The sequence below is a fragment of the Oncorhynchus gorbuscha genome, linkage group LG12 (assembly GCF_021184085.1).
Source record: "Oncorhynchus gorbuscha isolate QuinsamMale2020 ecotype Even-year linkage group LG12, OgorEven_v1.0, whole genome shotgun sequence".
Classification (NCBI taxonomy): Eukaryota; Metazoa; Chordata; class Actinopteri; order Salmoniformes; family Salmonidae; genus Oncorhynchus; species Oncorhynchus gorbuscha.
In genome coordinates this window covers 27,785,566-27,801,210 of record NC_060184.1, presented here as the reverse complement: position 1 = coordinate 27,801,210, position 15,645 = coordinate 27,785,566, and the positions used below count along the sequence as shown (strand labels likewise).

The 15,645-nt window shown below is 41.1% G+C and overlaps 2 protein-coding genes across 2 annotated transcripts in view; one reads left to right on the top strand and one right to left on the bottom strand.

Moving 5' to 3' along the window:
• opn5 (opsin 5) overlaps window positions 1–11,619 on the top strand; it is a 30,985-nt gene extending 19,366 nt beyond the window's left edge. Inside the window, exons 4-7 of the mRNA XM_046293278.1 lie at window positions 5,611–5,781; window positions 5,958–6,292; window positions 6,530–6,774; window positions 6,876–11,619. Of these exons, the coding sequence (XP_046149234.1) occupies window positions 5,611–5,781; window positions 5,958–6,292; window positions 6,530–6,774; window positions 6,876–6,942 (818 nt within the window). The 3' untranslated portion in view covers window positions 6,943–11,619. The remainder of the gene's footprint in view (window positions 1–5,610; window positions 5,782–5,957; window positions 6,293–6,529; window positions 6,775–6,875) is intronic.
• Window positions 11,620–15,444: 3,825 nt separating this feature from the next.
• ptchd4 (patched domain containing 4) overlaps window positions 15,445–15,645 on the bottom strand; it is a 58,371-nt gene continuing 58,170 nt past the window's right edge. Inside the window, exon 4 of the mRNA XM_046290927.1 lies at window positions 15,445–15,460. Within this exon, the coding sequence (XP_046146883.1) occupies window positions 15,445–15,460 (16 nt within the window). The remainder of the gene's footprint in view (window positions 15,461–15,645) is intronic.

The following is a 15,645-nucleotide window of genomic DNA, read 5'->3' as shown; positions in this document are numbered from 1 at the left end:
TCTCTAGGATTAGAACCATTGTCCACAGAAGACAACAGGCATGATCTATTTGTGTCTGCCAGATTTGCATCTTGGGAATATCAGAGGTCCAGAATGTTCCAGAATTACCTAGAATGGCACAGAAGTTCCAGAATTTTTGAAAGCCCATTTTGTTTGGTAGTCGTTTTAACCTGATACTGTAGAAATCATGAACTGAAACAAAGAGTCTATTGCTAACTATGAGAGTTGGTAGAGAGTACAGCTTTACTTGCTGGACCTCTGTGGCGTCAGACTGGTGCAGTGAGGATGTCTCTTTACACAATGATGGGAACGATATAGGGCACTGGGAAACACTATTTATGATCAGCTCTTCTGTCACATGCTTTGCCTCAGGATTGTTAATATACTGCATCTGTTTCAAGCAGACCACCATAATCCCTGTGCCCAAGAACACTAAGGCAACCTGCCCAAATGACTACAGACCCATAGCACTTATGTCCATAGCCATGAAGTGCTTTGAAAGGCTGGTAATGGCTCACATTAACACTATTATCCCAGAAACCCTGGACCCACTCCAATTTGCATAACGCCCAAACAGATCCACAAATGATGCAATCTATATTGCACTCCACACTGCCCTTTCCCACCTGGACAAAAGGGACACCTACATGAGAATGCTATTAATTGACTACAGCTCGGGGTTCAACACCATAGTACCCTCAAAGCTCATCACTAAGCTAAGGATCCTGGGACTAAACTCCTCCCTCCTGAACTTCCTAACGAGCCACACCCAGGTGGTGAGGGTAGGTAGAAACACATCCGCCATGCTGATCCTCAACACTGGAGCCCCTCAGGGGTGCGTGCTCAGTCCCCTCCTGTACTCTCTGTTCACCCGTGACTGTGTGGCCAGGCACAACTCCAACACCATCATTAAGTTTGCCGATGACACAACTGATCACCAACAACGACGAGACAGCCTATAGGGAAGAGGTCAGAGACCTGGCCAGGTGGTGCCAGAATAACAACCTATGCCTCAACGTAATCAAGACAATGCAGACGGTTGTGGACTACGGGAAAAGGAGGACCGAACACGCCCCATTCTCATCGACGAGGCTGTAGTGGAGCAGGTGGAGAGCTTCAAGTTCCTTGGTGTCCACATCACCAACAAACTAGAATGGTCCAAACACACCAAGACAGTCGTGAAGAGGGCACGACAAAGCCTATTACCCCTCAGGATACTAAAGATTTGTCATGGGTCTTCAGATCCTCAAAAGGTTCTACAGCTGCAACATCGAGAGCATGGTTGCATCATTGCCTGGTACGGCAACTGCTCAGCCTCCGACTGAAAGGCACTACAGAGGGTAGTGTGTACAGCCCAGTGCATCACTGGGGCTAAGCGGTCTGCCATCCAGGACCTCAACACCAGGCCATCCAGGACCTCAACAACAGGCGGTGTCAGAGGAAGGCCCTAAACATTTCCAAAGACCCCAGCCACCCCAGTCATAGACTGTTCTCTCTACTACTGCATGACAAGCGATACTGGAGCGCTAAGTCTAGGACCAAAAGGCTTCTCAACAGCTTTTACCCCTAAGCCATAATACTCCTGAACAGGTAATCAAATGGCTACCTGGACTATTGGCATTGTCCCACCTCCCAACCCCTCTTTGACGTTGCTGCTACTCTCTGTTTATCATGTATAGTCACTTTAACAATACATTCATGTACATGCTACCTCAATTAGCCCGACTAATCGGTGCACCCACACATTGGCTACCCGGACTATCTACATTGTGTCCCGCCACCCACCACCAGCTAGCCCCTCTTTTACACTACTGCCATTCTCTGTTTATCATATATGCATAGTTACTTTAACCATACCTACACTGACATACAGTTTAAATCGGAAGTTTACGTACACTTAGGTTGGAGTCATTAAAACTTGATTTTCAACAACTCCACAAATTTCTTGTTAACAATCCTTTGTTTTGGCAAGTCATCATTTGAGACAATTGGAGGTGTACCTGTGGATGTATTTCAAGGCCTACCTTCAAACTCAGTGCCTCTTTGCTTGACATCATGGTAAAATAAAAAAATGGTAGACCTCCACAAGTCTGGTTCATCCTTGGAAACAATTTCCAAACGCCCGAAGGTACCATGTTCATCTGTACAAACAATAGTATGCAAGTATTAACTCCATGGGACCACACAGCCGTCATACCGCTCAGAAAGGAGATGTGTTCTGTCTCCTAGAGATGAATGTACTTTGGTGCGAAAAGTGCAAATCAATCCCAGAACAACAGCAAAAGGACCTTGTGAAGATGCTGGAGGAATCAGGTACAAAAGTGTCTATATCCACAGAAAAACGAGTCCTATATCAACATAACCTGAAAGGCCGCTCAGCAAGGAAGAAGCCACTGCTCCAAAACCACCATAAAAAAGCCAGACTACAGTTTGCAACTGAACATGGGGACAAAGATTGTACTTTTGGAGAAATGTCGTCTGGTCTGATGAAACAAAAATGGAACTGTTTGGCCATAATGACCATCGTTATGTTAGCAAGAGAAAGGGGAGGCTTGCAAGCCGAAAAACACCATCCCAACCGTGAAGCACGGGGGTGGCAGCATCATGTTGTGGGGGTGCTTTGCTGCAGGCAGGACTGGTGCACTTCACAAAATAGATGGCATCTTGCGGATGGAAAATTATGTGGATATATTGAAGCAACATCTCAAGACATCAGTCAGGAAGTTGAAGCTTGATCGCAAATGGGTCTTGCAAATGGGTCTTGCAAATGGACAGTGACCCCAAGCATACTTCCAAAGTTGTGGCAAAATGGCTTAAGGACAACAAAGTCAAGGTATTGGAGTGGCCATCACAAAGCCCTGACCTCAATCCCATAGAAAATTTGTGGGCAGAAGTGAAAAAGCTTGTGCGAGCAAGAAGGCCTACAAACCTGATTCAGTTACACCAGCTTTGTCAGGAGAAATGGGCCAAAATTCACCCAATTTATTGTGGGAAGCTTGTGGAAGGCTAACCGCAACGTTTGACCCAAGTTAAGCAATTTAAAGGCAATGCCATCAAATACTAATTGAGTGTATGTAAACTTCTGACCCACTGGGAATGTGATGAAAGAAATAAAAGCTGAAATAAATCATTCTCTGTCACACCCTGACCATAGTTTGCTTTGTATGTTTCTATGTTTTGTTTGGTCAGGGTGTGATCTGAGTGGGCATTCTATGTTACATGTCTAGTTTGTCTATTTCTATGTTTGGCCTGATATGGTTCTCAATCAGAGGCAGGTGTTAGTCATTGTCTCTGATTGGGAACCATATTTAGGTAGCCTGTTTGGTGTTGGGTTTTGTGGGTGATTGTTCCTGTCTCGGTGTTTGCACCAGATAGGGCTGTTTTAGGTTTTCACGTCTGTTCATGTATAGTTTTCTTCATTAAAGAACCATGAATAGAAACCACGCTGCATTTTGGTCCGCCTCTCCTTCACCACAAGAAGGCCTTTACATTCTCTCTACTATTATTCTGACAATTCACATTCTTAAAATAAAGTGGTAATCCTAATTGACCTAAGACAGGGTCTTTACTATGATTAAATGTCAGGAATTGTGGAAAACTGAGTTTAAATGTAGTTGGCTAAGGTGTTTGTAAACTTCCGACTTCAACCGTACTACTACAATTTGCCCAACTAACCGGTGCCTGTATATAGCCTCGCTAATTTTATTTTTCAATCTTTTTACTGTTGTTTTTGTTTACTTATCTATTGTTCACCTAATACCTATTTTTTTACTTAAAAGTTGCACTGTTGGTTAGGGCCTGTAAGTAAGCATTTCACTGTTGTATTCGGCACACATGACAAATAACCTTTGATTTGATTTGATCATTGAGGGATCTGAAAAAAAACAGCACTTTTTTTCTGTGAAGTGGATGAAGAGGATGGTTTTCATTGTGATTCTCATACATTCTCATGACTACTACATTATTGTACATGCATACTATACAGTACCAGTCAAAGTTTGGATGCACCTGCTCATTCAAGGGTATTTCTTTATTCTATTTTCTACATTGTAGAATAATACTGAAGACACTAAAACTGAAATAACACATATGGAATCATGTAGTAACCAAAAACGTGTTAAACAAAACTAAAATATATTTAAAATGTGATATTCTTCAAAGTAGCCACTCGTTGCCTTGATGACAGCTTTGCACACTCTTGGCATTCTCTCAACCAGCTTCATCAGGTAGTCACTTGGAATGCATTTCAATTAGCAGGTTTGCCTTGTTAAATGTTAATTTGTGGAATTTCTTTCCTTCTTCGTGCATTTGAGCCAATCAGTTGTGTTGTGACATGGTAGGGGTGGTATACAGAAGATAGCTCTATTTGGTAAAAGACCAAGTCCTTATTATGGCAAGAACAGCTCAAATAAGCAAAAATAAATGGCATTCCATCATTACTTTACGATATGAAAGTCAGTCAATCCCGAAAATGTCAAGAACTTTGAAAGTTTCTTCAAGTGCAGTCGCAAAAACCATCAAGTGCTATGATGAGACTGGCTCTCACGAGGACCACCACAGGAAAGGAAGACTCAGATTTGCAGAAGATAAGTTAATTGGAGTTACCAGCCTCAGAAATTGCAGCCCAAATAAATGCTTCACAGAGTTCAAGTAACTGACACATCTCAACATCAACTGTTCAGAAAAGACTGGGTGAATCAGGCCTTCATGGTCGAATTTCTGCAAAGAAACCACTAGTAAAGGACACCAATAAGAAGAAGAGACTTGCTTGGGCCAAGAAACAAGAGCAATGGATATTAGACTGGTGGAAATCTGTCTTTTGGTCTGATGAATCCAAATGTGAGATTTTGGGTTCCAACCGTCGTGTCTTTGTGAGACGCAGAGTAGTTGAACGATGATCGCTGCATGTGTAGTTCACACCGTGAAGCATCGAGGAGGAGGTGTGATGGAATGGGGTGCTTTGCTGGTGACACTGTCTGTGATTTATTTTCGAGTTCAAGGCACACTTCACCAGCATGGCTACCACAGCATTCTGCAGCGATACGCCATTCCATCTGGTTTGCGCTTAGTGGGAGTACAATTTGTTTTTCAATAGAACAATGACCCAAGACACAACGTGTAAGGGCTATTTGACCAAGAAGGAGATGGAGTGCTGCATCAGATGACCTGGCCTCCACAATCACCCGACCTCAACCCATTTGAGATGGTTTAGGATGAGTTGGACCGCAAATTGAATGAAAAGCAGACAACAAGTGCTCAGCATATGTGGAAACCCCCTCAAGACGGTTGGAAAAGCATTCCAGGTGAAGCTTGTTGAGATAATGCCAAGAGTGTGCAAAGCTGCTATCAAGGCAAAGGGTGGCTACTTTGAAGAATCTTAAACATAAAATATATTTTGATTTGTTTAACACTTTTTTGGTTACTACATGATTCCATGTGTTATTTCATCGCTTTGATGTCACACTAGTATTCTACAATGTAGAAAATAGTAAAAATAAAGAAAAACCCTTAAATGAATAGGTGTGTTTTGACTGGTACTGTACATTCCCATGTCTTTACAGCACACAGTGATCATCTGAGGTGGTAACGTCTCTGTGTTTCCTCTTGAAGTCACAGGGAAACCGTTCTTTGTGGCGTCCAGTTTCTCCCACCGCTGGCTGTTTGGTTGGGAGGGCTGTCGTTTCTATGGTTGGGCTGGCTTCTTCTTCGGTGTTGGCAGCCTCATCACCATGACCGTAGTTAGCCTAGACCGATACCTCAAGATCTGTCATCTCAGATACGGTACAGTGGGCTATGCTCTCAGTTTGTGTTACATTTACAGTAACACAAGACCTTTATTAGAATGAATAATTTGCATTTTTGAGCGATCTGTGATATCCGAACAGTTTGAATTTACACTTTATTGTGATAATGAACCAATAAATGATCAATCCCTTTGCCCATAATTCTGCCCACAGGTACTTGGCTGATGAGGCACCATGCCTTCCTGTGTCTGGTGTTTGTCTGGCTCTACGCAGGCTTCTGGGCCACCATGCCCCTGGTGGGCTGGGGCAGCTACGCACCAGAGCCGTTTGGCACCTCCTGTACCCTGGACTGGTGGCTGGCCCAGACTTCCGTGGCGGGCCAGAGCTTCGTCATGGCCATCCTCTTCTTCTGCCTTGTCTTCCCCACCGGCATCATCGTCTTCTCCTATGTTATGATCATCTTCAAGGTCAACTCCTCAGCTAAAGAGATCTCTCACTTTGACACCAGGAACAAGAACAGCCATAGCCTGGAGATGAAACTGACCAAGGTGTGTGTGTGTGTGTGTGTGTGTGTGTGTGTGTGTGTGTGTGTGTGTGTGTGTGTGTGTGTGTGTGTGTGTGTGTGTGTGTGTGTGTGTGTGTGTGTGTGTGTGTGTGTGTGTGTGTGTGTGTGTGTGTGTGTGTGTGTGTGTGTGTGTGTGTGTGTATACACGGAACCTTACCTCAAGAGATGCTTTTACTATTGTGGAACAGACCTGTGATGTGGTTCTACTTGTGTCCTCCAGGTAGCGATGTTGATCTGTGCTGGTTTCTTGATAGCGTGGATCCCGTATGCAGTGGTCTCAGTGGTGTCTGCGTTTGGCGAGCCTGACTCAGTGCCTATCTCTGTCTCTGTGATCCCCACTCTGCTGGCTAAGTCCTCTGCCATGTACAACCCCATCATCTACCAAGTTATTAACCTGAAACGCTCCTGTGCAAAATCCTCCTGTTTCCAAGTCCTGAAGAATTGTAGACACTTTAAAAAGTCAAGGTATAATTACTTTCTCTTCTACTTTCTATTCCTCTGAACAGATTGTAGATCAACAGTTAAAACGGTGTAGTTTAACTTTTCTCTCGTTGTATCTCCCATAGGATTTACACCATTTCTGGCTCACTTAAAGACAGACCAGCCGTAAAAGAGTCTCACAGTGAAATGTGAGAAAAGGACAGTGATTCTCTTCTGTGAAATGACTCTTGGTTTTTCCCCTCACCAGTCCAATCGCAACCCTGCTATCAACTGCTAAGACATGGACCACCGCTCACCACCCAGACCTACGCAACCCAGCCTTGCTGTATCTATGTTCCTGCTCCAAACAGCTCTCTGTACTCTCCTACTTCATGTCCCTCTCTGTGTTTACAGCTCAAGGCTGGCGCCAAGATGTTTTTTTTAACACTTTTACACTTGTACAGATGATTTTGAATTGTGTACTCGTGCACCTGTGACTTGCATAGTTTGAAGACATTTAAACCTTTATGTGCACCTGTAAGATCTAAAGCGCTGTTCAGAAAGAGGTATGATATACTCTAAAGAGAGCTGGAGGGACTGTGGTGTTGGCGTTTAGCGTTGTCCCCTGCTTCAGGCAGGTCTGACTGTAACAGCACTTTTCATCAACGATCAAAGTCATCATATGATTCTTGCTGTCCCTCTATGCATGTTCACAGAGGCCGTTGACATCACGAAACAAAATACAATTTTAGATCATCCACAAACTGCACGGTCCACTGCTCCGTAGCAGCCAGTGGATGAAGTGGTTGGACCAAATAATGAAGGAAAACAGCACAACAAAGTCTGTTAAAGTAGTGGCTATGTCTTACAGCACTATGTTCCGGTCATTGTTAACCATTCTGTATGCACTGATGTTCGTCTTAGTTGAGATCAATGTTGGTAGTAAAAGGTTTAACCCATTCAAAGTGAAGTATATTCACACACAAGTAGTCAGAAATCCTTCACTAACAACAGTTACCAAAAATGTACACACAGCACCTTAGCTGGAGTCCTTAATGGGGAAATTGCCACGTCCATTTGCGATATTAAAACAGCAAAGAAGTTACTGCAAACCATAAACACTGTTTCTTGATTCTCTCAGACATCATTGCAAATGCAATAGAACAGCAAAATATGTACTGCAATTGTTTTTACCACGTTGGCCGACGCTCCTAACTCCCACTTTGTCAACAAAACAAAAACAAATATACCTAAGAGCCGCAATGAACAGGGTTCACGGGATCAGTTGGATTGCAACCCAATGAAATGACGTTGAACCAACATGGAATAGACATTGAATTGACGTCTGTGACCAGTAGGAAAACAAGCAGTCTAGCATGTTGGAACTATTTCACATTGTCTAATGCAGACGAACCAAGTCCACTTGATCAATAGTTATTTATCTAGTATCCTATGGTGCCACTGGTGCCAATGACATCTATAGTCCCACCAACTGGCCTGGTGCAGCCATTTAAAGTTGCAGTGACTTTATATAGAGCCCCACAGTGGAGGTGCCATAATACCCATAAAACCTACAGGGAAATGGTTTCAATCGTTTCCCCACCATTCACTACACAAAACACAGCCCTTATTTGAAGTGTTTCTAAAATCCCCTATTGGAAAAATGAACGGTGGAAAAATGTTTGGAACCATTTCCCTGTTTGACCGCTAGGTTTTATGGGTATTATGACTTATAATGTGGTACTCTATTCACAAAGCTTATAAGAACACATACATAATGTTTACATACACAATTATATGGCCCCATGTTCATCGGTTCAGTTCCTATAGCCTCTAGTGGTGTAGCGTGGCTGACTTTGAATGCAGAAAGTAATCATTCTCAAATTACAGGTTAATGAATTGAGTGTATATACCAAATCTGGAGTCAATCTGATTCATGAGAATAAGATGAGTAAAATATTTGAAGCATTAGCATCTGTACGAACGTTCATCTATATGTACTGTGTGTACATATCAGAATGCAGCAACATTCCAAAACCATTAACATTAACGACTGATGTAATGAGTCTAAATACAAAATCTGGAGTAATTGTGAGATATAGTTCACAAGGAGAAAACAATTGCAGATCATTTTGAGCATTTAGTGTTACATACGCAAATAATTTGTTAATAGTTTATTTGTTTTTGGAGATAGCAATTCCAAATTCTGTCAAGGTATATCTTAGGGGAGATGACACATTTGAAGTTTATAGGCCACTGTGGAGTGGATTTACAATGGTTTAAATGGACACATGAAATCAGATTTTTGTACATTCCACACTTTCTGTCATTTGGTCCTATGGTTCATCAGCAGAAGATTAAAAAATATATTTTTAGCATATTACCGTATGTGCTAAACTGCATCTACTGGTATAGTGTGGCCATCTTTGAAAGAGTTCAAATACCAACTTTTGGAGTAAATCTGACTTTTAGTCCATGAGAAGAAGATTTTTTTATGATTATTTTAAGCATTAGCTTTACGTAGTCAAAAAAGTGAATTGTTCATAGTTTTGTTATTGTTTAAGATATCAATGCCAAATTTAACATGGTTCATCATGGTAATGTCTTTGATGAGTATAAAAGTTTCAAGTTGATAGGCCATTGTGAAGGGGATTTACAAGCGGTTTAAATGGACATTTAAAATCTGATTTCTTGATTATCAATAACTCGGCCATCTCTAAACCAATCCCTTAGCCTTCCTCAAACTACGTTAAGTGATGTACCATGGGCCTACATACCGAAGTTGGTGTTATTTGGTTCATGAGAATACGTTTTCAAAGGTTTTCAAAAATGTCTAAGATGGTGGAAAATCTATGGATTTCATGGGTCCTTGAGGCAAATGTTCAGCATGAGAAAAGACACGTCATTCCAAGGTTTCTCTAGATCAAACAAGGTGGAGGAAATGAGGGTTTAAATGGGGCTGCTTATAACAGCGCCATCTATAATATCAGAATCATTATTTTTGACCAAGTTACTCAAGGCATTTAGTTTCTGTGCACCAAATTAGAAAGATAATGACCAATCCATGTTTAAGTTATTTGGCCATCTAAAAAAAAGATATATATATATTTATCTAAGAATAACGATAGCTTTCACAGCTTTGCTGTGAGCTCCTAATAACAGCGGCCTTGGGCGGACAGTGGCGCTGTTTCCCCGACTGTGTCTTTAACTCACATCTTTAACTCACATTGAGACAGGCTACAAGGCCACTTCTGAGAGTGTTCTCTTAGTCTACTCAAGAGCTGGAACTCTGATTGAAGTGTTTACATGTTCTAATAAATCGAAGGATTACTCAGAAGTCAGAGTGTTTTAATCAGTTTATGCTTACTTCAATTATGGCCTTACGCCAATTAAGATAAGCAGAGTAAGGTGTTTACATGATAATGCCTTACTATGTCTACTGCCGTAATCAGTTTAATATCACATTAATTAGTGTGCATATAAACATCCTAATTGAATCATTCACAATAATGTTTATCAAAAGTATTTTACATGATACTGAGGGCGTGTGTGTATGGGGTCCGGGCATATGCAAGAAAACCATTTTTTGAAAAACATCTAAATATTCAGTGGAAATAATTATCTTATTGGTTATTATAAAATGTCATACTGTCAATTGCATTTTGAACTGTTCATCTCCACTCTAACTGAGATGGTCAGTAAAAACACAAGTATGGCTGTGTTGGGATGTCCTGTCAAGGCCTGAAACATCCACAGACAGTGGGTGATAGAGGTTGATGTGTTGAGAGGACCAGGTCTCACTGACCTCTTCAGAACAATGGAAAGGCAGAAGGATCACACCTGCACTCAGCCCAAGGGCCAAACATTGGCAAGAGGCATCAACAATGTTTATTTGACAGTATTTATTCAAACGCAATATCTCCTCTCTTAGTGTCTTAGTAGAGTTGTGTTTTTGTTGTTTGTATTCTTTTCAGTTTGTATTCTTTCAGTGATAATCTGATTTTATTTGTTTATTATTTTATTATGTTAAATTTTGAATGATAGTATTAGGAAAGTTGAGTGATGTCATGTTCTATAATGTTAAGTAATTTTCTTAAATGTTTGAGATGTTAATCTGTAAAAAAAATACATGTCAACCAAGACGTTCATATTGATGTCAAAGAGGTAATATGTGTATTTGCATATTTCTCATAGAGTGAACTGTAATGCTTACCTGTTATCACATCTTGTTAACGCACAAAAATGATGAATGAGGAAGGAAATAGCTAACATGTCGTTATTTGATCTCAGGTATAGGTCCATTTCTTTCCTTAGTGGGCTCTCTGTCCGTCTCCACTTCACAGTATTAGTCTCTTCACTTTATATGCCTCTGTTTTAATGAGGATGCCCTACTGTACTTCAACAGGGTTTGATTGTGTCTCAGGAAAGAAGGCTCTAATTCATTGTATTTTCCAAACAAAATATTTGAATGTTTTATCATGAAGAACATGGTCTGAAGCAGCAAGGATAGTGGTCCAGGAGGAATATGTAACATTGCTTATTGTCATACTCTTTGTGTTTCCTGTGAGCATGTGTAATATAACTACTTTCATACTACCTGTAGTTTTCATTCAAGTACCATATGTCGCACCTTATACTTCATTCCACATTCTTTATGAGGAATAACTTTTTGTTCCTTTATTTTGTAAAGAAAAGTACAGCATTCGATAGCAAATCTGTTGTGTTGAAAAAAGATAAGTGCAAATAAAGGTGCAGTTATGCACATATATTTAGTTGGTATATATATTTTATTCATTTTTGAAAAGGCAGCCTCATGAGGCAACCTACACCCTCATAAGGAAAGAGTAGAATGGTGCACAAATAATAAATAATCTGGCTCCTATGTAACTGAGTCCCATGATACTTCCACTGTAAAGCATATATATATATATATATATAGCAGCATTTTAACGGAAAATTTATGAGGGCACAAGGCGAGACCCAAATGCAGACACAGGAGGCAGATGGTTGGGATCCGATATTTATTATAACAAAAGGGGTAGGCAAAAGGCAGGTCAGGGACAGGCGAGAGGTCATAAACCAGGTCAGAGTCCAAACAGTACCAGGCGATAGGCAGGCTTGAGGTCAGGACAGGCAGGTGTTCAGTGATCAAGTCTGAGTCCAAACAGTACACGGGCATAGGCAGGCTCAAGGTCAGAACTGGCACAGTGGTCAGGCAGGCGAATTCGGCGTCGGGACAGGTAAGGGTCAAAACCAGGAGGGCTAGGAAAAAACAGAGACTGGGAAAAAGGAGCTAGGTAAAACTGGTTGACTTTGGAAAACAAGACAAACTGGCACAGAGAGACAGAAAACACAGGGGTAAATACACCAGGGATAATAAGTGACACCTGGAGGGGGGTGGAGACAAGCACAAGGACAGGTGAAACAGGGTGTGACAACATTTCTATGCTTTTGAGCGAGCATGGACCAAACATTTTATTGTCATATTTAGTAGCTGACAATAGCACTTAACAGTATTTGATTTAATTTGTCTCTTAACAGTATTTGATTTAAAGTCTCAAGATCTTGCTGTAGAAATGGATATGCAGTACAAGATTGCAGATGTTCTTCAATTTTCATTTCATGCTTTGGTCTACCATAATCAGATAGTCAACACAATCCATAGAGTTCCTTCTTGGTCAGGAGGAGATTAAATCTTTTAAGTTCATCATTAGTTAGGAAACAGCTTTTTGCATCATACCCTTTAAATGCCATGCTTAAATGATCTCTGATGATCTGAGGAGATTGTGACATTAAACGATTGGGTCTCCCCAAATTAAAAAACTCTTCTAAAGTAATTGTGACCTACTGTTATACTTGGCCTGCAGACTGGGTCACTATGGGTGAATATGCACAGAATATGTGCTTTTGTGTAGACATTCTATGAATATGAATACAAGGAAGTAGCCAAACTCCTAATATGGCTGTAATGTTGGTCTTTGAGATCCTATTGTTTTGTAAAGCCCATTCCCTGTGGCTCACTGGTGATTTCATCAAGAAATGTCCCAATTTAAGATTTTTATTGCAGATTGAGTTTGTGAACGTTGATGTGTTAATACTAAGACAATCCCCATATTGTAAAAATGTACACACATTTAATAAAAACCTTTATATTATCATCAATTCTACTGTGTCTTAGCATTCTGACTCCTCATCATCAATCATCAAATACATTTTATTCTTATAGCACTTAATACAAAGTAATTAGTCATAAATCAGCTTAAAAGCCCAAACAAAACCCAAGATGGCAAAAACTGACAACGAAAAACTCCCTTAGTAAGGAATAATCTATCAGGCCCTATAGAGGGAGCCATCCTTCCAGGCTTTGAAGTAACTGAACACAAGCGCTGCTTTTCACTCTGACTTGATGAGATGCGTTGCCATTCCAATTATTCCAAACTTTTAGATTTCATCATTCAATTCTGCATGGTGGTGTGGAAAAAAACATGTGCTGTTAAATAAACAAATATATAGTGTTTTGTAGAAACAGCCAAGTGACATTTACCTCCAAATCCCCAGTGCACTGCTTCTAGGAATAGCTGGCTCCCCCTCAGCAGCAGACGCCTGCATAAGGACATCACTGGCGGTCGGTGCCATTTAAGATGAGGGGGGAAATTATTATTTTTTATGAGCATGGCATTATTTCTATTACAGCATATTGGATGACTGTCATTGATATTCCATTCACCCAGCTCAATGTAACATTGATAGGTTTAGGCTACTACATGATACTGCAATTTTCCCTATATCACATCATGAGGTTGCTACAACCTAGCCTTCGAATGGAAGAATACATTGTAGGTGCACAGGTCAAGAGGAAAATTGGAGTAAACAAGGTGACAGACAGTGAGTGACACATTCAATACCGACTTGCACACTCTTGCCTGTATCTACCTGATCTAAGGCGTGATCATTAGTCCAACACCTGCAAACAAGAGTTTCTATTGGACAAATTCAGGTATGTTCATCCCAGTTTTGTTCAGTTTGCTTTCGTTTAAGAAACGTTTTTCAACAGAATCGGCAGAATCAACAGCATGATCACTTCGCTCGTTGAAGAATTCCTTCTTGCATCTACGTGCTGTCCTCCTCTCACCTTTTCCATTCACTGGTGGACTTCATTGCACAACACAACAGCTGTTTGTGAACAAGCCGAACCTTCATACCATAACTGCTAACAACTACACACAGCCTACATCGTTGTCACCATATTAGCTAACGTCATAGTTAACATAGCTACTAGAACTAACACGTTAGTAAACCCACTACAGTGTATAGCGAGCAGTTTAGCGGTTCCACCGGCGGGACCCGGTGGCAGTAAATTGATAAAAACCAAAAGCTTACCTTGACTTGGAAGAAATCCAGTGTTGGATAGCCATAGCCAGCAAGCTAATATAGCATCCCTCTCTGTTTGAGCCAGGTGTTTGAGTATGCTAAATTAGCCAGCTGCATTCACTAGCTAAGTAAGTAAAAGCTTCTCCTTCATTTTATAAGGAATGTATTTGTTCAAAACTGTTCAACTATTGTCTTTTTCTCTCTTTGAGTCAACAACTCATCACATTTTATGCACTGCATTGCTACCTAGCTTGAGCTTATGCTTTCAGTACTAGGTTCATTTTGTTATCCTTGGGTTGATTGGGTGGACAACATGTCAGTTCATGCGACAGGAGTTCTGAAGCTCTGATAGGCTTGAGGACATCCTCCGGAAGTTGTCATAAGTACTGTGTTATAGTCTATGGAAATGGGTGAGAACCATGAGCCTCCTAGGTTTTTTATTGAAGTCAATGTACCAAGATGAGGATGGAAGCTAGCTGTCCTCCAGCTACACTATGGTGCTACCCTACAGAGTCCTGTTGAGGCTACTGTAGACCTTCATTGCAAAACATTGTGTTTTACTAAATTATTTGGTGATGTGAATATATTTAGTATAATTGTATCTAAAAAGGAAAACTATTTTAATGCTTCACTATTTTTATTTTTATGATATTCACTGAGGAGGATGGTCCTCCCATTTCTCATTTGAGGAGCCTCCACTACTGGACATGCATTCATTCATTAGCTGTCTCATTTCATTAGCTGTCTTGCATTTATTCTGGTCGAGGGATGGAGGGAGGATAAAGGTTGCCATTGCCAGGGCCCTGTGTGAACGCAGAGGGGCACGGCTGTATCAAATCCAGGGATTCATTCAGTTCACTTGAATGTTTGCTACGTTGCGGAAGGGTTTGTACTGAACTAGGTTTTCCCAAAACGTTCTTGAACAGACTTTGCTCCGTTCAGTCGGGGTGCTGCTTGAAGCAATGAGTGACATATTTAAAGAGCAGCAGTACATTTTGAACGCCGTTTTTCAACTGGTCATTCAGTTCAGCACCGCTTCCGTTTTCTAATTAGCACAGATGTAGCATAATACATTTTGAAATTGTCATTATTCTCTGTGTAACTGGTGTGAAATGACTAGCTAGTTAGCGGTGCGCGCTAGTAGCATTTCAATCGGTGATGTCATTTACTCTAAGACCTTGAAGTAGCTGTTTCCCTTGCTGTGGCTTTAGTGGAGCGATAGGTAACAATGCTTCAAGAGTGACTGTGGTCAATGTGTTCAGAGGGTCCCTGGTTTGAGCCCAGGTTGGGGCAAGGAGAGGGACAGAAGCAACATTGTTACATTGGTGCCAAGACCCAGATCAATCAGTTGGGCTCTGACCTGTGGAAAAGGAGAAGAAAAAGGTCAAAGGGTGTGACTGTAACCGATGTAAAATGGCTAGGGTAGTTAGCGATGTGTGCTAGTATGGTTTTAATTGGTGACGGCACTCGCTTTTGTGGAGCAATATGTAATGATATTTCGAGGGTGACTGTTGTCGATGAGTTCAGAGGGTGCCTGGTTCGAGC